The 21,389-nt window shown below is 46.9% G+C and overlaps 1 protein-coding gene across 1 annotated transcript in view; it reads right to left on the bottom strand.

Annotated features, from left to right (window-relative positions):
* zbtb10 (zinc finger and BTB domain containing 10) overlaps nucleotides 1-13,658 on the bottom strand; it is a 53,516-nt gene extending 39,858 nt beyond the window's left edge. Inside the window, exon 1 of the mRNA XM_055634551.1 lies at nucleotides 12,349-13,658. Within this exon, the coding sequence (XP_055490526.1) occupies nucleotides 12,349-13,104 (756 nt within the window). The 5' untranslated portion in view covers nucleotides 13,105-13,658. The remainder of the gene's footprint in view (nucleotides 1-12,348) is intronic.
* Between the last annotated feature and the right edge of the window lie 7,731 nt (nucleotides 13,659-21,389).

Here is a 21,389-nt window from a genome sequence, read left to right as displayed (position 1 = left end):
TGTTGTATGTCTGCCATGATGGCCACTTGTTCTCGTCTGAACCTCAGGAGTACACCTGACAGGCTGTTGTTAAGATCTGGTGCAAATAGCAGCACATCATTCAGGGAGACACCATCATATTGTGCACTGGAGTCGAAAACCACACGGATCTTTCCAGGTTTCTGGGGATGGTATACTCCAAATATGGGAAGATACCAGCATTATTTGCCTTCTTCGAGTGCTGGTGCTCTCTCTGCATGGTTGCTGTCAAATATGTTTTGCATGAACTCCACCAAGTGTGTTTTCATTTCTGGTTTCTTTTCCAGATTGCGCCGGAGTGTCTTCAATCTACCGTAGGCGTACTCTCTGTTATTAGGTAGCGATCTCCGAGGTTTGCGGAACGGTAGGGGGGGCAATCCAACTGTTACTGCTATCTTTAAAGAACTCTTCTTCCATAATCTGCAGGAAGAGCATATCCTCAATAGATGGTGCAAGCTGGTTGTCGTTCTCTTGTTGATGGAAAACTGTCTGACCCAAGCTGTCTTCCTCGGGTCTCACTAACAGGTTATGCATTGGAAACCATGAGGAAGAGATTGTAGACCGACCGGTTCTGAAGACTGTAGTTCTCCTTTACTTTGATGTGGCTCTCTCATGGGCTCAGATGACATGGACGTCCATTTCCCAAAATGCAGGTCTTCAAGGCACTGACTGTAGCAGGCTGGTGGGCTCTGCTGAGGCACACATTGCCTATGATGACCCAGCCCAGATCCTGTTTCTGTGCATAAGGAGCATTGTTGGGCCCATTGTACTGTCTGCGGACTTTGTGGACTTGCAGAATATCTCTTCCTAGCAGCAGAAGGATGTCCGCGTCAGGATCCAGTGGTGGTGTTTCTTCTGCAATGGACCGCAGGTGAGCATGATGGTAAGCCGCTTCAGGAGTTGGGATTTCGTTCCTGTTATTAGGAACTTGGTTGCATTCAATCAAAGTAGGGAGAGGGAGGCTTGTTTTTCCATCTGCAGACTCCACAATGTAGCCATGAGCTCTTCTGCCAGCTGTTTCGACTACCCCAGCACATGTTGTTAGGGTATAGGGAGCTGCAGGCCCCTGGATGTTAAACATGTCAAAGTATTCTGACTTGGCCAATGACATGTTACTTTGATCGTCTAAGATGGCATACATCTTCCTGGCTTCTGGCTTGCAACCATAAGGATAGACGTTTACGAGGCATATTTTTGAGCAAGATTTACCTCTGAAGTCTCCACTACATATCTCTGTACATGTGGACGTGATCTCCGGCTGAGGTGCATCTTCTTCCTCCCCGCCGTGCTGTGAGGAGGGTGGCTCGGATGGCTGTGGAGCTGGACCTGGATGGAGGGATGCTAGGTGTCTGTCGCTGCTGCACTCAGTACATTTGACGGACACGTCACAATCCTTGGCTTGGTGAGTGGTCGAACCGCAGCGGCGAAAACATATAGAATCCTCCTTGAGGAAGTTCTTACGGTCACCCAACAACATGTGTCTGAAGCGTTTACATTTCTTCAAAGGATGAGGTCTGTGATGAATGGGACATTCTTTATCTGGAACGATTGTCGTCTTGCTTCTGTTGTCTGGCTTAGACTTGACGTCTGTGGATGCTACATTGGTTTTGTGTACTGAAACTGGTGTTCTCTGATTACCATATGACCGCTCTTTCTTATGGTTGGCCTTGGGATGCGGTGAGATGATGAAACCAGGTTAGTTTCTGTCATCGGCTTTTCTGACGACGAAGTCTACAAAGAAAGAGAAAGGAGGATAGGCGACTTTGTGTTCTCTCTTGTAACGTGTCCCTTGTGTCCTCCAATTCTCTTGAAGGTTGAAAGGCAGTTTGTCCAAGATGAGACTCACCCCTTTGGATGTGTCAAGATATCCAAGGCCTGGTAAGTAGCCATCTTGTTTTGCTGATTCCAACTCAATCAACAAATCTCCAAGTTCACGAAGTCTGATGTAATCTTTACTTGTGATCTTTGTGAAGTTCTCTATCTTAGAGAATAGAACTCCCTCGATGGCCTCAGGAGAGCCATAACATTTTTCGAGTCTTTCCCAGACCCTATTGAGACCTACGTGAGGATGATTCACATTGACGGACCTCATTCTTGAAGCATGGCCACTTGACTCCTTTCCTAGCCATTTGACAAGTAGGTCTAACTCCTCACTGGCTGTTAGTCCCAGGGCCTGCAGTGGCGCTGAAAAAGCTGGCTTTCCGGGCTAGGTAGCTGTCTGGCTGATCATTTAATTTAGTTAAACCAGCAGACACAATCTGACTCTTTGCTAAGTATCTGGCGAGGTCGGCTATGGAGGTGTTACCTGTTGCGTTGCCTCTAGATTGCGACCTACTTTCGACTACATGGCTGTATTGTTGGCTATCGTCCAATTCAGGTGAAAATCTGTTAGCACGGGGTGGGGAGAGGTGATGTTCTGTGTGCCTCCTATACTCCGTTGAGTCGTAGAGTGGAACTATGGAAGATTGGTCGTCTACTCTGTAGGATGATCTTATGTTGACTAGGCGACTAGAAAGCTGGTCATCTCTTCCATAGGAAGACCTTGCATCTCGGCGTGGAGAGTTAGAGCGCTGTCTCTCTCCGCTGTAAGACGGCCTCACATTGCGGAAAGGAGAGCTGGAGCGCTTTTCAGCTTCAGAGTAAACCCGATCTACTAGAGATTTCCCATCTTGTTCTTGACTGCTCAGGTGAGGTTCTTTACAAGTTTGGTCTGTGTGACACGTAGCATCAATCTCATCTTCATTTATTCTGAAGGTTACTTTTGATTGTTGTGCTACATATTCACTGCAGTGAACTCTCTGGTTGTGAAAGGAATTGCTTATCTTTGAAATATGCTGCAGGTAGGCCCAGTTGTGTAGCAGCTGCCTCCATAACATCAACCTCAGCTTGAGCAGCTTCTACTTCTTTCTGAACTTTTATACCTTCTAGCTTGATGTCCAGTTTTGCCTTTTCCATCTTCAAATCAAGTTCTCTTTTAAGAAGCTCTAGCTTTAGCTACGCCTGCCTTAGCACGGGCTTTGGCTAGGGCTAAGCTAGCACTGGATGCTACTGATGAGCATCCTGATTTATTTGATGAAGGTAAAGATGCCACTGATCTTATTTCTAGCCCTTCCTCCGGAGCAACAGTTTCTTTGTAGTCATCATCCTTGTTCATAGCCTCCATCTTGCCAAAGCCTGGATAGAGCTGTTTTTTCACTGTGCTGCCTTCACTGAACACCGGCTGTTCGGCTATTCAGTTTAATTAAACACTCCATCCATCTCCCTCCAAAAGAACAGGCAATTGTGTATTTTGAGAGTTTAATGGAATAAAGTATAAAAAGGGATTGACAGAGATGAGAATGGCACTAGATTTAGTCTACGTCTTAAGAGAGATGAGGATGGCACTGGATTTTGTCTACTAAACTAACAGAAGTAGAAGAAAATAACTTAAAAAGATGGCCACCCCCAAACGGTTTCATAAAGGTAACCACTAGACGGCCAACCAAAACGTTACACAGAATAACCACTAAATGGCCAACCAAAGTCCAGGAGGTCCGTAACAACATCAATTCTTCAATAAAAAACAATTTATATCCATTCGATATACCAAACGTTATAGCCTTGGGTACTACTATTATTTAAATATCGCAATATTCACATCATGTCTTGGTTAGCTTTATATTCAAATAATAGATGATGCAAATATAAGTAAACGACACATAGCAAATGGGGTCTTGAGCCCCACAGTGCATTATGAAAATAATAAAATATGTCCCATCCAATGTAATCCTGGTCCACAATCACAAAAGACTTCCAACATGAAAGGAAGCTATTTGGCCCATCGAATATATACTGGTTTCATGCAAGAGCCATTCATGTGGTCGCACTTCTTCGCATTCACCCCAGAGCCCTATAAACTATTTTTTTCAAATACTGTACCTTTTTGATCACGGTAATTAAATCTGCTCTGCAACTACATCTGGCAATGCATTACTAACCACTAACTGTGTTAAAAATATCTCTTATCACTTCTGGCCCATTGCTCCAGAGATGTTGCCTGACCCGCTGAGTTACTGCAGCATTTTGTGTGTATCCCCATTGATGACAGGTGCTCGGCTTTTGCCGGCACTGATGGGGTTAACCGACAGCCACTGGATAAGGCGAGAGATGCAGCTGATGGTCCCCGGCCCATCGGGGAACGGGTTCCTCAGTAGTTGAAGCAGAGATGAGCTGGATATAGCACTGCTGTAAGCCGGTGGTCCGTCACCCCAGACATCTCCGGCCACCCCCGGATAGGGATGGGACACTCGGGAGGGGACAGGGACCCGGGTTTGATCCCGACTACAGATGAAACGCAGGTCTGTTTTCATGTAGCAGTTACCAAGAAAGTTTATCACGAGTGACCTATGACCTGGGCATGCGCAGTCGGAATACCGAACTCGCTTATTCTCCAGTTGCACCCAAATTAGCATTTTGTAGCATCATTCTACCATATTTTAAAAATTTGTGTTAAACTTCAATGGCCACTTATTCACCCATTCGACCACACTGTAGTGGACCCTTTGCCTTGAAGTTATTATTCCCTCCTCACAAACCCAAACTCAATAATATATGCAAAGCAGTGGTCCTATGTTTTCCTTCAGGGAAACTGTATCATTTTATTTCATGGCATCAATCTTGATGTCGTCTATTATGTCGCATCTTATAAAAAGGCTTTTTGAAGTACATATGTACGCCAATTAACAACATTAGCTCACCAAAAATAAAAACAGTAGACCAGAATTGCCTTAAAAAAAAATCTACGGCGTTTTTTCTAAATAATCATCACTTTTCCAAGTGGTTGTTAATTTTGTCACTGCCCCTAAACACTCAAATCTCAGTAAAAAATAATTCATGCTCATAATTTCAGTGATTATGTAGTGCTATCAAATGAATTTAAAAATAGCTTAAGTATATAGTTTAGATCAAATCGAAATAGCTCACACAGTAAAATTAAGATTATTTACAAGCAGAATTATAAAAATGAAATAATGGCATAATTCAATGAATGGAATAGGCAAAGTCAAGACAAAAATGGAAAATGCTTGGAAGACAAATTTGAAAACTAGAATAAAAGCTATTAAGTGAGTTCATTAATTTTTATGTGCAGGAAAGAACTGCAGATGCTGGTTTAAATCTACAATATGCACAAAATGCTAGAGTAACTCAGAGCGGGTCAGGCAGCATCTCTGGTGAGAAGGAATGCAGGGCTCGAAATTAGCGGTTGCCCGGTTGCCAATGGCAACCCACAGTCCCACCGGGCAACCTAAAAGCCATGCCATTTTGCCCGGCTTGGCAAGCACCCGGGACACCTGAGCGGGCCCCCTCTCTATCTTTCTCTCTCTCTCTTTCTCTCTCTCCTTCTCCGCCCTCCGCCCGCTCCTCGTCCGCCGGCACGGCCGGCCGCCTTACACATACGCACAACCATGGCCAGCACCAAAGATCCTATAGCGAGGATCTTTGGCGCACATCATCGGATGTGGTTGTGCGCATGTGCCGCCCTGCACATGCGCACCGCCACTGCAACTGGTCGGCTTCAGCCACTTTCTCCCTCCCTTTGCATGGTGGGAGATCTGGCCGCCATTACTGTCCACTCGCCGCGACCGCTGAAAACCAACGCAGAATAGAAACATAGAAATTAGGTGCAGGAGTAGGCCATTCGGCCCTTCGAGCCTGCACCGCCATTCAATATGATCATGGCTGATCAACCAACTCAGTATCCCCCGTACCTGCCTTCTCTCCATACCCCCTGATCCCCTTAGCCACAAGGGGAAAAAAAGTACTTCTCATCTCGGTTTTAAAGGATTTCCCCCTTATCCTTAAGCTGTGACCCCTTGTCCTGGACTTCCCCAACATCGGGAACAATCTTCCTGCATCTAGCCTGTCCAACCCCTTAAGAATTTTGTAAGTTTCTATAAGATCCCCTCTCAATCTCCTAAATTCTAGAGAGTATAAACCAAGTCTATCCAGTCTTTCTTCATAAGACAGTCCTGACATCCCAGGAATCAGTCTGGTGAACCTTCTCTGCACTCCCTCTATGGCAAAAATGTCCTTCTTCAGATTTGGAGACCAAAACTGTACGCAATACTCCAGGTGTGGTCTCACCAAGACCCTGTACAACTGCAGTAGAACGTCCCTGCTCCTATACTCAAATCCTTTTGCAATGAAAGCTAACATACCATTTGCTTTCTTTACTGCCTGCTGCACCTGCATGCCTACCTTCAATGACTGGTGTACCATGACACCCAGGTCTCACTGCATCTCCCCCTTTCCCAATCGGCCACCATTTAGATAATACGAATCACTCGTTCGAACTGGAGTAACTCTTGCTTCTTGGTTTCCTGGTCCTCCAAAAATATTCAAAATGGAATTTAAATAGAATTTAAACACCACCACCAAACTCTGAAAAATAACAGCCTATAACATCTCCTGTTCTGTATTATGTTTACATATTCTGTTGTGCTGCAGCAAGCAAAAATTTCATTGTTCTATCTGGGACACATGACAATAAAACTCTCTTGACTTGGACTTAAACAAAAAAGGGTTCTTGGGGAAATAAAAGAGCTAACTTAAATTTAAATGCTTCTGGTTGGGTACCTATAGTAGTGTGAAGACTATTCCATGCTTTAATTGTGCGGCGGAACTCCATGGAGCAGCCAACATCTCTGGATAGAAGAAATTGGGTGACTTTTGGGGTAGAGACCCTTAAGATTTCCTCTGGTTTTAGTGTTTTAGTTTAATTTTAAGATACAGCGTGGAAACAGGCCCTTCGGCCCACCGAGTCCACGCCGACCCATACATTGGTTCTATGCCACACATTAGCGACACAAGTCAAGAGTCAAGAATGTTTTATTCTCTCATGTCTCATTGAAATCCTTACTTGCAGCAGCACAACAGAATATGTAAACATAGTACTCTGTAAACAATGTTATAAACGAGAAATCAAAACAGTGTATATTTATATATGAATATATAACTATACACACACACACGCACAATTTCCCTCCTGGGATTAATAAAGTTCTATCGTATAGTATTGTGTGTGTAGGAAAGAACTGCAGATGCTGGTTTAAACTGAAGATAGACACAAATAGCTGGAGTAACTCAACAGGTCAGACAGAATCTCTGGACAAAAGGAAAATATTCCGTTTTGGGTTGGGTCTGAAAAAGGTTCCTGCACACCTTTGGAATGTGGAAGGAAACCAGAGCACCCGGAGAAAACCCATGTGATCAAAGGGAAATGGAGCAATCACCATACAGACAGCACCCATATTCAGGATCAATTCCGGGTCTCTGGCAATTTTAGGCAGCAACTTTATGGCCAATGTACTGCCCCATAGTCTTGAACTGAATTAAAACATACAGTAGCTGTAAAGGGGGACATAGCATCACTTAGAGATTTCAGACTGAAAATGAATAGTTTATTTATTTTTTTAGTAACCAAAGTTATCAACGTATAATTTTTTGTGTGTTGGGAAATAAAATATCGAGGCACAGCCGGTGGACTTGCTGCCTCACACACCAGGGATCTGTGTTCGATCCTGTCCTCGGGCACTGTCTGTGTTGAATTTGCACATTCTCCCTGCAAGCATGTAGGTTTCCTCCCACATCCCAAAGATGCATTGGCTTTGTAGGTTAACTTGTCTCTGTAAAATTGTCCCTAATGTGTAGGGAGTAGGTGAGGAAAGTGGGTTGACCGAACTTGTGTGAATGGGGAGACAAAAATGCTGGAGAAACTCAGCGGGTGAGGCAGCATCTATGGAGCGAAGGAAATAGGCAGCGTTTTGGGTCGAGACCCTTCTTCAAACTGATGTGAGGGTGCAGGTGGTGGGAAGAAGAAAGGAAGAGGTGGAGACAGTGGGCTGAGGGAGAGCTGGGAAGCGGAGGAGAAAGTAGGGACTACCTGAAATTGGAGGTCAATTTTCATAACGCTGGGGTGTAAACTGCCCAAGCAAAATATGAGGTGCTGTTCCTCCAATTTGCGGTGGGCCCCACTCTGGCCATGGAGGACGCCCAGGACAGAAAGGTCGGATTCGGAATGGGAGGGGGAGTTGACGTGCAGAGTCACCGGGAGATCAGGTTGGTTATTGCGAACTGAGTGTAGGTGCTGTGCAAAGCGATCACCAAGCCTGCACTTTGTCTCACAGAGGGTGATCATACGCTGAATAATCCAACCAGAATTTTGTTTGGAAGTGGAAAGAAATAATAGAAATTGCATTCATTGCAATGTGTAAAAGGAGATGAGATACTGTATTGTAATTTTGCTGCATGTCATTGTGGTATATATCATGTCTTGATTGGTGAATATATTTAGTTTGTGACTTTATTTGTAGCAGAAATAATATGTGAATGCTTCATTGACCATAATTCTGACTGGTAACTAAGCACTTCGTCCGAGCACATTATCGCACGTGTCATACAAGCCGTCTTAAATGACCATCTAAACTGTCATTTGGCAACCTAAAAAGCTGCCTAGGTTGCCCACTGGCAACAGGGAAAAAAAGTTAAGCGAGAGCCCTGGAATGGGTGACTTTGGGTCAAAACCCAAAATGTCACCCACTTCTTAATTTTTATAACGCACAGTAAAAGCATTCCAATCAACACTAAACTTTATAAATTGAAAAGAGGCAATATCAATGTGAAAGTGAATATTCATATTCACTATTATGCAGCAATATAATGAAACATAATGAAAGTGTTAAACTTCAGCAACAGAACTGGAATAGTTTACACAAAATGCTGGAGTGACTCAGCGGGACATGCTGCATTTCTGGAGAGAAATGGGTGACATTTCAGTTCGAGACTCTTCTTCAGACTGATGGGTCAGGGTAGAAGGGCAAGGTATGAAAACAACAACCAGAAACGTCCCCCATTCCTTCTCTCCAGAAATGTTGCCTCTCCCGCTGAGTTACTCTAGCATTTTGTGTAGAATGGAACTGCAGATGCTGGATTAAACCAAAGATAGACACAAAAAGCTGGAGTAACTCAGCATCTCTGGCGACAAGGTATGGGTGACGTTTCGAGTCGAGACCCTTCTTCAGACAGAGTTCTGAAGAACTGTCCCGCTGAGTTACTCCAGCTTTTTGTGTCTATACTCTAGCATTTTGTTTTGTTTAGTTTAGAGATAACGTGCGGAAACAGGCCATTCGGCCCACTAAGTCCACACAGACCAGCGATCCCCACACATTAACACTATCCCACACACACTAGGGACAATTTACACTTATGCCAAGCCAATTAACCTACATACCTGTACGTCTTTGGAGTTTAGGAGGAAATAGAAGATCTCTGAGAAAACCCACGCGGTCACGAGAACGTACAAACTCCGAACCGACAGCACCCATATTCAGGATCGAACCCGGGTCTCCGGCGCTGCAAGTGCTGCATGGCAGCAACTCTACCGCTGCCTCACCGTGTTTATGTGTGTTATGATTGTGTTCATAATTTGTTTGGTTGTTTTGTTGTTTGTCTTTTGCACAAAAGTCCGCGAGCATTGCCACTTTCATTTCACTGCATATCTCGTATGTGTATGTGACAAATAAACTTGACTTGACTTGACTTTATCTTCAGTGTAAACCAACATCAACTGTTCCCTCCTACACTGAAATAGTTTAGTCATGCCATGATCATTTAGAATGGGTGCAGAATACTGTAAATGTAGATTTTAAATTATTTTGAAATGTTGTGCAAAATAAAAATCTAATGGGAAATAATCTGCAAGAAAGTTTGTGCTTTCTATGAAAAATCTAGTTAAAACCGTTGCGAGGAGGCAAAGCTTTTTTGAACAAAATACTGCCAGGCATCCATCAATAACTAATCAAGATAGTTTTTTTTATAAGATTTTAAATGCGCAAAGGTTTGAAGCTAGAAGGTAGTTACAAATGCATCTCATCAAAGCACTTATCTATTCTATGTTAAAAGCCCTAGTCATGTGGTTCATTCAGGAACTATGTTAAATTTTAGGGAATCCTAATTTTAAAATCCTATTATCTGGGTCAGGGAACACTTCGTTCATATGACTCGTGGAAATATTGGCAACATATCCCCTGAATCTGCTCTATCTTTATTTGAAATCAAAGCATGTCCATGCATCTTCATTAGAAAAATATTTGAGTGAACCAAAATAAAAATAAATAACAATAAAATATAGACATAAAAACTGCAGATGCTGGAATCTTGAGCAAAAAAAGTGCTGGAGGAATTCAGCAGGTCAGGCTGCAAACATGGAGGGAAATGGGCAACCAACTTTTTTGCCCTTTTCAGAGTGTTCAAGTCAGTTTGAAGAAGGGTCTCAACCCAACATGTTGCCTACCCATTTCCCTCCACAGATGGTGCCTGACCGAATAAGTTTCTCGAGTGCTTTGCCTTTTGACATTACAATATAATAACTTACTACGATAGCACATTATGTTATGTCACAAAGCACCCAATTAAGACTATAAAGTGTCACTTGAAGTTAGAGATGTTCTTTAAAACTGGGATTCCATTACTATTTTCTTGTATTTTCCCTACTATTCACATTTTATAGAACTGAATGTCATCTTGAAATAGCCTCAGGCTTGATGGCAATGCATCTAACCAAAAATTATTCTAAAACTTCCACCTGTGTTGTTACAAAAACTGACATGCATGAGACCGAGGATAGGCATAGAACTGAAATAGGAAAAAAATAAACATGTGAACGTGACAGTAGACTCATCTAGGACAGATGCGATTACAGTAACTTGAGACAACAGCCTGTTCTATTGGATTGGTACAATACCTTTCACAAGGCAGCTGTGGCTTTTCAAATTACCCTCTCCATAAATGTGGTGTAGGGAGTTTTTAAAGAGGGTATAACAGCAAAAGGCATTGTAGACAAATTTATAAAACCTGCCATCATGAAGCTTGCGTCCTTTTCAGGACGACGATGACACCAATGTCAACACTTGAAACAAGATGGACACGAAAGATGAAAGATTCTCATGTAATTTTATACTGCCTTTAAGCTCTTCAGTTAGCAACTGCTCTTGATTTGCACAACTTACATTGAAACAAGGATCTATCCCTACAACCTTAACCCACGGTGGTTATATTTAATTCCAAATTATTAGTAGCTAAAACAATGTGTGTTTGTTTGTGTGCTTTAAATCTGAATTTGAATTATATCATATTTGCTCTAATTTACAAAACACAACAAAGCAGCAGGAATGAAGTTGTGTTGCAGTCATTGAAGTGTGTCTGTAAATGGTGTGCCAGATATTTATAGCTGCCTTAACAATGCACCGAAAACAGACTGCAATTCATGATTTCGCCTCAATACAAGTGTTCAAACCAATGTCACTGGTGGATATAACCAAATACGTTTAATTTATAACATTTCTAAACACTCACATTACTAAATCTATCAATTTACTTTTACTATATAAACCTAAAACCGATCTTCTGCATTTGATTTCCTGATTTTCCCCATATTTTTTTAGCTTTTAAAAAAACAACTTTTTTGTAAAATCCCAATTAAGGTTTTTTCCAGTTGACTATCCAGGTTCCGACTAAAATCTGCTCTGGGGTTTTCAGTTTTGATTTCGGTCTTATAATTGTCATCGTTCAACGTTGTATCTTAATTATTTTAAATTTTGCAACAGTTTGACCGCACAAAACTACTACGTTCTGATTTAATAATTGCGTGGATTTTAAAGCCCTGATCTTCAAAACAAATTGACAATGACCAACTCATATTCGAGTTTACAATGCTGCATCAAATTATATTCTCAAACTGGGCGTTTTATTTGGCAACCCATTAAGGCTTCGTTTTTTGTTGGTGCTTCTTCTCCGTTCCCTGAACAGCATATAGTGTCAGTAATGTGATCCCCAACTCCCCTTGCTGCTATGTTCTGATCCAGTGACACTGCGCCATGTAAATAGGGTACAAGATCAAATTCCGCTCGGATCAATAGAACCGAATTCAATCTGTTGTGCACATGTAGTCAGGAGTTTGGGGGATGGGATTTAGCAAGATAGGCCAGAAAAAGATAACCCCAAATTATAAAGGCTAACGTACCATAAGGAGTTCTGAAGTCCGAGCTCTGAAGTAAATGGGCAATGTTTCGGGTCGAGACCCGAAACGTTGCCTATTTCCTTCGCTCCATAGATGCTGCCTCACCCGCTGAGTTTCTCCAGCATTTTTTTTGTCTACCTTCGATTTTCCAGCATCTGCAGTTCCTTCCTAAACGTCTGAAGTAAATGGAGTCACAGCAATGGTTACTTAACGCCCTCCCCCTTGTTGAAGAGGCCGAGGCTGTTTTTGGCTGGGTAATCATTAAATTGTCTCACCTCCATACAGGCAGCTACATCCACTGGGTCGTTCTCCCGGTGTTCGGCGTAGAGATGATGCCGCAATAACGTGGTCCTCCTGTAATTGCGGCTGCCTTTCACGAACTTGTTGCGATTATTATTGCTCCCCGGGCCGCTGTTAGCCCGAAGGCACCAGGAGCAATACATGAGGCCTGTCTTCTGCTCGTACTGAAGCCACGGAAACTCTTGCAGCCACGACCTCTGGAAAGTGCGTTGCTGCGGTAGTAAGAAGGACTGGGGCCTCCCCAACAGCGTTAAACCGGCCCCCCGCCGGCTACAACTACTCATTTCTTCAACTTCCTCCTCATCGTCTCGCCCAACTCTGACCATGGCTCCATCCCCGGGGGCCACGGCTCGCTCTTCGTTCCTGGGTCCGTTCGTCGTCGCCTCCTCCTCTACCGACGCCGCCGCTGCCTCCTCCTCGGATTCGTTGCTGCTGATGGAGCCGCCGTCCACCACTCGCACCGAGCCCCCTTGCTCCGGGAACACATCGTCCACCACCACCGTCTCCACCCAGTCCTCTTCTTGATCCTGAGCGGCCTCCGCCTTGGCTCCGACCCCGTCTCCGGCGTCCACCGCAAGAAGAGCAGCCGGCTTATCTGGACTGCTTCGGCCGAGGGCCCCATTCGAGGCCTCTGTGTTGTTGTGGGTGGCGAGATCAGCTTCGATTTTCACTGCGATGGCTGCGGCCCCGGTTCGGAAAGCGAGCGAGCGCCTGTTCCTTTCGCCGGACATTGTGCGTGTTGGTGTGTGTGTTTTTGTGGCGCCGATCTGCTTCGACCCGAGTAGTGGAAGGGGGGGGGAGGGTTGCTATTCCCTTTTCAAGCCTCAGATTAATTGGAAAAGTTGCGAGCCGGTCTCTCTCGCTCTCCCTCTCCTTTGCCGCTGTGGCTGCGGGGCCCGGGGGCGCCGAGTGGGGCCTGCGGCGGGCTCGCCCTTGGTTCACTCGCCTGTTGTCCCGCTGCGAGGGAGCGAGCGAGCGGCCGCGCGCTCCGTGGGTCGCTGGGTCGGTCGGTCCGCGCGCGCCGGCGCCAGGTCGCAGCGGTCTGAGTCCGCGAGACACGCAACGGACGCCAACGGCCACCCCCCCGCTCCCACACTGCACCGCGCGAGTCGCCACCGCCACTACCAAAGATCTTTGGCCACTACCGCCGGCCGCAACCGCGATCACCGCTCCGCCTCTGGCCAACAACCGCCAGGTCATTCTTCATTTCCCTCCTTCCTTCCCTCCCTCTCACTTTTGTAACTACTCGAGCAGCTTGTTCACCTGAGAGTTTTGTTGTGCCCGGCACCGCTATGTGCATGGCAGCTGCAACGCACTGGGATTTCTCTCATGGTGAACCGGGCGCCGGGTTCATCCGCTATTCCATTTCCTCGGCTTTTCGGTGAAAGCAGCAATGTTTGCAAAGCTGTTGCTTTTGTGGATTTTTATTTTTGGAAAGGGATGTAGATCCGGCTGAACAATTGCCCAGGTGCAGATTATCGCTGATGAATGCATTTTAATCTGCCTCACATTAACAATGTAATAGTTGTGATTATTAATGGGGAAGTGGGAGAAGGTAAATTACCACAATAAATAACACTTTTCTTTTTGCGTAAGCTTCGCTGCTATTTTTCCGTTGGTCACAGCTGATCACCTATTCAATTGTTGCTGGTCCATTAATTGTAAATGTCTTGAACCATATGCAGTCTAAATTAGGATCTAGACCCGAAATGTCACCGATTCCTTTTCTGCAGAGATGATGCCTGGCCCACTGAGTTGTGTCTTTTCATGAAGGTTGAAGAAACATGAAGGGGTGCCAGGAAGGGGCTGTCCCACTGCGGCGACCTAATCCGCGAGTTTGCCCTAGGCTCTACTCGCAGCATGGTCGACATGAGGTCCTAGGAGGTCTTTGTAACTCTCCTTCATGCTCGAGGGTAGTACCCGTGTACTCGAGGCCTCAGCTAGGTCGCGGCGTATTTTTCAACGTTGAAAAATGCCCGCGAGTAAAAGGTCGCCATGGAAAAAATCAATACTTTTTTTACTCGTAGGTTTAGTCGAAGTAGGTCGTAGTAGGTCGGCATGTTAATCGTAGGTAATCGAAGGTAGTCGTAGATAGTCTTCAACATGGTCGAAGGAGGTCTTCTACATAGTCGAAGGAGGCCTTCAACATGACATTTTATCAAACTCTCCTAAACCCTTCTAAACTCGCGAATTAGGTCGCCGGAGTGGGACAGCCCCTTTACCAGAAATGACCAAAGGCAAAAAAATAGTGAAATAATACATTTTGGCCGTGATGAAAATGAGAATAACTGGTGAATTGTATGTTGAGAATTGGTGTCATCCATCAAAACATTTATCACATCAGTTTTTTATTTCTCCACTGAAGAAGAAGCAATGTCATCAACAATGACTAGAGCGAGATTGGGAGAAGTACTTTTAACCCACCTTGCCCTCAAATTCATCTGGACTATCTCTGACACTTCCCTCCCCTTTCTTGATCTCACCGTCTCCATCACAGGAGATAGATTAGCGACGTCTATTACAAACCTGATTAAGAGAGAACTGCAGATGCTGGAAAAATTGAAGGTAGACAAAAATGCGGTAAAACTCAGCAGGTAGGCAGCATCTCTGGAGCGAAGGAATAGGTGATGTTTCGGGTCGAGACCCTTCTTCAGATGGATCTCGACCCGAAACGTCACCTATTCCTTCGCTCTTTAGATGCTGCCTGACCCGCTGAATTTCTCCAGCATTTTTGTCTACCTTCTATTACAAACCTAGTTACTCCCACAATAAGCGAGTTCGGTATTCGGACTGCACATGCCCAGATCATGGGTCACTCGCGATAAACGTTCTTGGTGGCCGTGCTGCTGCTTGGGTGCAGACCTGCGTTTGGTCCATGGTCGGATTCAGACCCGGGTCTCCGGCGCAGCACGCGCTGCTGAGTTGCTGCTGTGCCGTCCCCATCCGCTCCTGGATGTCCCGTCCTTGTCCGGGGACAGCCGGAGATGTCCGGAGTGGCCCTGGGCTGGCGGGGCGCTGGCCGTTGCAGTGGTGGCCCGGGCTTGCAGCCAGACACTTGCTCTGGCTCGGCTCTGCCTGTCCCGCCGGGTGACCGGCGGCCCTGGAATGGCGGGGCGCCGGCCCGTTGCGGTGCCAGCCTGGGCTTGCAGCCGGCACGGAGCAGAAGTACTAGTTCCACTGCTCCGGGCCAGTGTCACGTCAGTCCAGGGCAGTGAAGGGTTTCGGCCCGAAACGTTGCCTATTTCCTTCGCTCCATAGATGCTGCTGCACCCGCTCTCCAGCATTTTTGTGTACGGTCGGTTAGCCCGGCAGGACAGGCATAGTTGAGCAGGAGTTGGGTCATCTCCGCGCTGGCTGTGGGCCTCGGCCGCCGCTGTGGCCCTACCGGTCCGGGGTCGCCCTGGGCATCTTTGGCCGCCCCCGGACAGGTATGGGGCGCTTGGAGGGGGGGGGAGGGGCGGAGGGGAGTTGAGCGGCCGTTCGGGTTCGATCCTGGCTGCGGATGGTGCGCTGGTCTGTGTGCATGCAGCAGCACGGTTGCTGGGGGGGTGTTTATTGCGAGTGACCTTTGACAAATCCATGATTCTTTGCTTTTTTCGGAATACTGAACTCGCTTATTATCTGGACTGCACTTCCTCTCATCTTACAAAGTCTTTCTTACAAAGATTGTCAATACCTATTCCTCTGTCTCTGCCGCATCTGCTCGAAAGATGAGGTGTTTCATACTAGGACATCTGTGATGTCTCTTCTGTATCATGTAGTTCCAATCCCTCACCCCCCCCCCTCCCCTCCCCCCAAGTCGTAACAGGGACAGAGTCCCCCTAGTCCTCACCTTTCACCCCATCAGCCATCACATACAACACGTTATTGTCTGACATTTTTGTCACCTCCAACAGGATCCCACCACGAGTCATATCTTCGCATCTCCACACCTTTCTGTTTTCCACAGAGACTATTCCCTCCACGACTCCCTGGTTCACTCATCCCTTCCCACCCAAACCACCCCCTCCCCAGGAACGTTCCCCTGCAACTACAAGAGATGCAACACCCGTCCTTATACCTCCTCCCTTAACCATCAAGGAACCTCGACGTTCCTTTCAGGTCAGGCAGGGGTTTAGTTGAACCTCCTTCAGCTGAACACATATGCTCAGTCTGCCTTGGCCTATGCAATCTCCTGGTTGCCAATAATTTTAACCCCATCCCATTCCCATATTGACCTTTCTGACCTGGGCCTCCTCCACTGTCAGAGTAATGCCACATGCAAATTGGCGGAATAGCACCTCATATTTTGCTTGGGCAGCTTACAGCCGTTGTAAACGTTGCGGTATAAACATTGATGTCTAATTTCAAGTAACTCCTGCATTACAGTCACCCTCACCCCCTCCTCCACCCTATTTGTCCTATTAGTTCCACTGTTTGCATCCTTGTATCCCTGCCGTTAGCACATCTTCCCCAGCCAATATGGACCACCCTTTCATATGTAATCTGTTGCTGGCCCTGTTTTTTGTTCATAAGATCATAAAAGATAGGAGTATAGGAGTAAGATCATAAGACCATTCAGCCCATCAAGTCTACTCCGTCACTCAATCATGGCTGATCTATCTCCCTAATCCCATTCTCCTGCCTTCTCCCCATAACCTCTGACACCCATACTAATCAAGAATCTACCTATCTCTGCCTTAAATATATTCACTGACTTTGCTTCCACAGCCTTCTGTGGCAAAGAATTCCACAGATTCACCATGCTCTGACTAAAGAAATTCCTCCGCATCTCCTTCCTAAAAGAACATCCTTTAATTCTGAGGCTATGACCTCCAGTCCTAGACTCTCCCACTAGTGGAAACATCCTCTCCACATCCACATTCACATTTTTGTGAATCCTGCACCAGCACTCCCAAATCCCTTTGCACCTGCGGTTTCTGGATTATCTCCACATTTAGAAAAGAATCTACGCCTTTATTCCTACTACCAAAATGCATGACCCCACACTTTGCCACACTATATTCCATCTGCCACTCCTCTCTCCGAACCTATCGAAATCCTTTTGCAAAGTTCCTGCTTTCTCTACACTACCTGCCCCCTCCACCTATTTTCATATCATCTGCAAACTTGGCCACAAGCTTGGCCTCATTTAATCGGCAATATACAACGTGAATATACTACGTCTGGCCTTTTCCCGCCTCCAGTTCCCCCACCTCCACACCCACCTCCATCTTTCAGTCTGAAGTAAGGTTCCCACCCGAAATATTACCTATTCCTTTTCTCCAGAGATGTTGCCCGATGTGCTGATTTACTCCAGCATTTTGTGTCTACAGTATAAACCAGCATCTACAATTCCTTCCTCCTCAGAAGTACTTTTAAACTGTATTGGAGAATCTGCGCAATTTTATAGATAGAGCAAACTAGACAGGTGTTGCATAGACGGTGTAAAGGAAGTGATGATCTGAAGTCCAATCTGAAGCGTAACAGTTCCTCTGGAAAAGGTGAAAAGATGTGCACTTGTGATATCTTTGTAACTAGTGGAAATGATTAAAACATCTAAAAGATGGGAATGCTACTTCTTGGACACAAGGGAAGGCCAATGGTGCTTTATGGAAATTGTCTCAAATTGGAAGCATTTCTAAATTGCAATCAAATTCATCACTAAAAACACAATGTTCCAATGGTCCTGAGCTATACTTTTATAGGAACACTAGACCAAGTGCAGACCCGTTGGGTCTGCTCCCCCAATGGTGTGATCCCCCAACCCAATTATTCCACCATGCACCCGTCTCCTCCAATGGAACTGAAGCCGTTCTCAAAAGTAAGATTCCAGCACTGCCCTGCCTCCCTCAGCAGTGGATTAAAAAAAAAATCCAATGGCACCTACCCTGCCTGCTGCAGCAGTGAAAAGTTCAGAGTGTTCCTGTCTTGAAACTTTGTTTCGAAGTGTGTTGGAAGCTGACATGTAAATGGAGAAGGTACACAAAAAAGCTGGAGAAACTCAGCGGGTGCAGCAGCATCTATGGAGCGAAGGAAATAGGCAACGTTTCGGGCCGAAACCCTTCTTCAGAATGTAAATGGAGAAGCCAGTTTATTTTTGAAATACTTTGGGGGGGGAGGAGAAGGATTTGATTAAAAACGTGTACTTCAACACGACGAAATGTAATGAGGAGCGGATACTTAGAAAGAAAAGCAAAATCTCTACCGAAATGGAAAAGATCTCGGAGATTGAGCGTCTGGATTGGGCGTGGCAATGAATCAAAGGAAGAAATGCAGCCGGCAGCTGTACATGCAAATGGATCTATTCCGATTGGACATCTGCGAGCATCGGCCATTCCAATTGGACATCTGCGAGTATCGGGCACGAATCAAAAGGCAGAAAGGGATCCGGACGGGATCCGGACGGCAGCGGACGGATAGCCCCAGAGTTTTATAGATATACTAGACCAAGTTTCCCCAACAGCGTTTGCGGGAGGGGAGGGGGAGTAGGTGCAGCGGCATCACACTCAAATTAACCACCCCCCAAACTCACAGGTGGGGGGGGGGGGGGGGGGGGGGTGAGAAGAGGGGAGGGAGGAGGAGAGGGGTAGCGGGCGGGAGTGATGGAAGAGGGACAGAGAGGATAGGGGAAGGGTGTAGGGGGGGAGAGAAGGTAGGGGGTGGGGTAGAGAGTGAAGGGGGTGGGGGAGAGAGGGATGGGAGAGGGGTGAGGACGGGGAGGAGAGAGTGGGAGAGAAGTGGTAGAGTGGGGAGGGAGGGAGAGAGGGGTAGCGGGAGTGGTAGAAGAGGGGAAGGGGGTGGTGGTAGAGAGGGAAGGGGGTGGTGGTAGAGAGGGAAGGGGGGTGGGGGAGAGAGAGGGAAGGGTGGCAGAGGGAGAGGGGTGAGGAGAGGGACACATAGAAACATAGAAATTAAGTGCAGTAGTAGGCCATTCGGCCCTTCGAGCCTGCACCATTCTCCATTCAATATGATCACGGCTGATAGAAACAGAAACATAGAAATTAGGTGCAGGAGTAGGCCATTCGGCCCTTCGAGCCTGCCCTGGGGGGGGGGGGGGGGGGGGGGGTGGGTGAGAAGAGGGGAGGGAGAGGGAGGGGAGGGGAGAGAGGAGGAGGAGGAGGAACATGACAGATTTGGGAGGGAAAGGAGAGCGGGGGTAGTGGGTGAGAGAGATGTGGGGGAGGGGAGGGGTGGAGGGAGAGACGGGAAAGAGTGGGGAGTGAGAGGGAGGAGGAGAGGGGTAGGGGGAAGGGGGCGGGTGGAGAGAGGGAAGGAGGTGGGGTAGAGAGGGAAGGGAGAGAGGGAGAGGGGTGAGGGAGAGGGGTGAGGAGAGGGGTGAGGAGAGGGAAACATAGAAATTAAGTGCAGTAGTAGGCCATTCGGCCCTTTGAGGCTGCACCACCATTCAATATGATCAAGGATGATCATCCAACTCGGTATCCTGTACCTGCTTCTCTCCATACCCCCTGATCCCTTTAGCCACAAGGGCCACATCTAACTACCCTTAAATATAGCCAATGAACTGGCCTCAACTATCTTCTGTGGCAGAGAATTCCAGAGATTCACCACTCTCTGTGTGAAAAATGTTTTTCTCATCTCGGTCATAAAGGATTTCCCCCTTATCCTTAAACTGTGACCCCCTGTTCTGGACTTCCCCAACATCTGGAACAATCTTCCTGCATCTAGCCTGTCCAACCCCTTAAGAATTTTGTAAGTTTCTATAAGATCCCCCCTCAATCTTCTAAAATCTAGCGAGTACAAGCCAAGTCTATCCAGTCTTTCTTCATTTGAAAGTCCTGACATCCCAGGAATCAGTCTGTTGAACCTTCTCTGTACTCCCTCTATGGTCTGTTTCCCCAACGGCGTTTGCGGGGGGGTGTGAGAAGAGGGGAGGGAGGAGGAGGAAACATGACAGATTTGGGAGGGAAAGGAGAGCGGGGTAGTGGGTGAGAGAGATGTGGGGGAGGGGGGGGGAGGGAGGGGGGAGGGGTGGAGGGGAGAGACGGGAAAGAGTGGGGTAGTGAGAGGGAGGAGGAGAGGGGTAGGGGGAAGGGGGCGGGGGGAGAGAGGGAAGGGGGTGGGGTAGAGAGGGAAGGGAGAGAGGGAGAGGGGTGAGGGAGAGGGGTGAGGAGAGGGAGAGGGGTGAGGAGAGGGAAACATAGAAATTAAGTGCAGTAGTAGGCCATTCGGCCCTTCGAGGCTGCACCACCATTCAATATGATCAAGGATGATCATCCAACTCGGTATCCTGTACATGCCTTCTCTCCATACCCCCTGATCCCTTTAGCCACAAGGGCCACATCTAACTACCCTTAAATATAGCCAATGAACTGGCCTCAACTATCTTCTGTGGCAGAGAATTCCAGAGATTCACCACTCTCTGTGTGAAAAATGTTTTTCTCATCTCGGTCATAAAGGATTTCCCCCTTATCCTTAAACTGTGACCCCCTGTTCTGGACTTCCCCAACATCTGGAACATCTTCCTGCATCTAGCCTGTCCAACCCCTTAAGAATTTTGTAAGTTTCTATAAGATCCCCCCTCAATCTTCTAAAATCTAGCGAGTACAAGCCAAGTCTATCCAGTCTTTCTTCATTTGAAAGTCCTCACATCCCAGGAATCAGTCTGTTGAACCTTCTCTGTACTCCCTCTATGGTCTGTTTCCCCAACGGCGTTTGCGGGGGGGTGTGAGAAGAGGGGAGGGAGGAGGAGGAAACATGACAGATTTGGGAGGGAAGGAGAGCGGGGTAGTGGGTGAGAGAGAGGTGGGGGAGGGGGGGGGGGAGGGGGAGGGGGGGGGAGGGGGGGGGAAGGGAGGGGAGGGCAGAGGGGTAGGAGGGAGGAGGGAGGGGTAGGGGGAAGGGGGGCGGGTGGGGAGAGAGGGAAGGGGGTGGGGGGTAGAGAGGGAAGGGAGAGAGAGGGAGAGGGGTGAGGGAGAGGGGTGAGGAGAGGGAGAGGGGTGAGGAGAGGGAAACATAGAAATTAAGTGCAGTAGTAGGCCATTCGGCCCTTCGAGCCTGCACCACCATTCAATAT

This window comes from Leucoraja erinacea, chromosome 4, assembly GCF_028641065.1.
Source record: "Leucoraja erinacea ecotype New England chromosome 4, Leri_hhj_1, whole genome shotgun sequence".
Lineage (NCBI taxonomy): Eukaryota > Metazoa > Chordata > Chondrichthyes > Rajiformes > Rajidae > Leucoraja > Leucoraja erinaceus.
The sequence above is the reverse complement of the archived record's forward strand: the minus strand, read 5'-3'. Positions and strand labels throughout refer to the sequence as shown.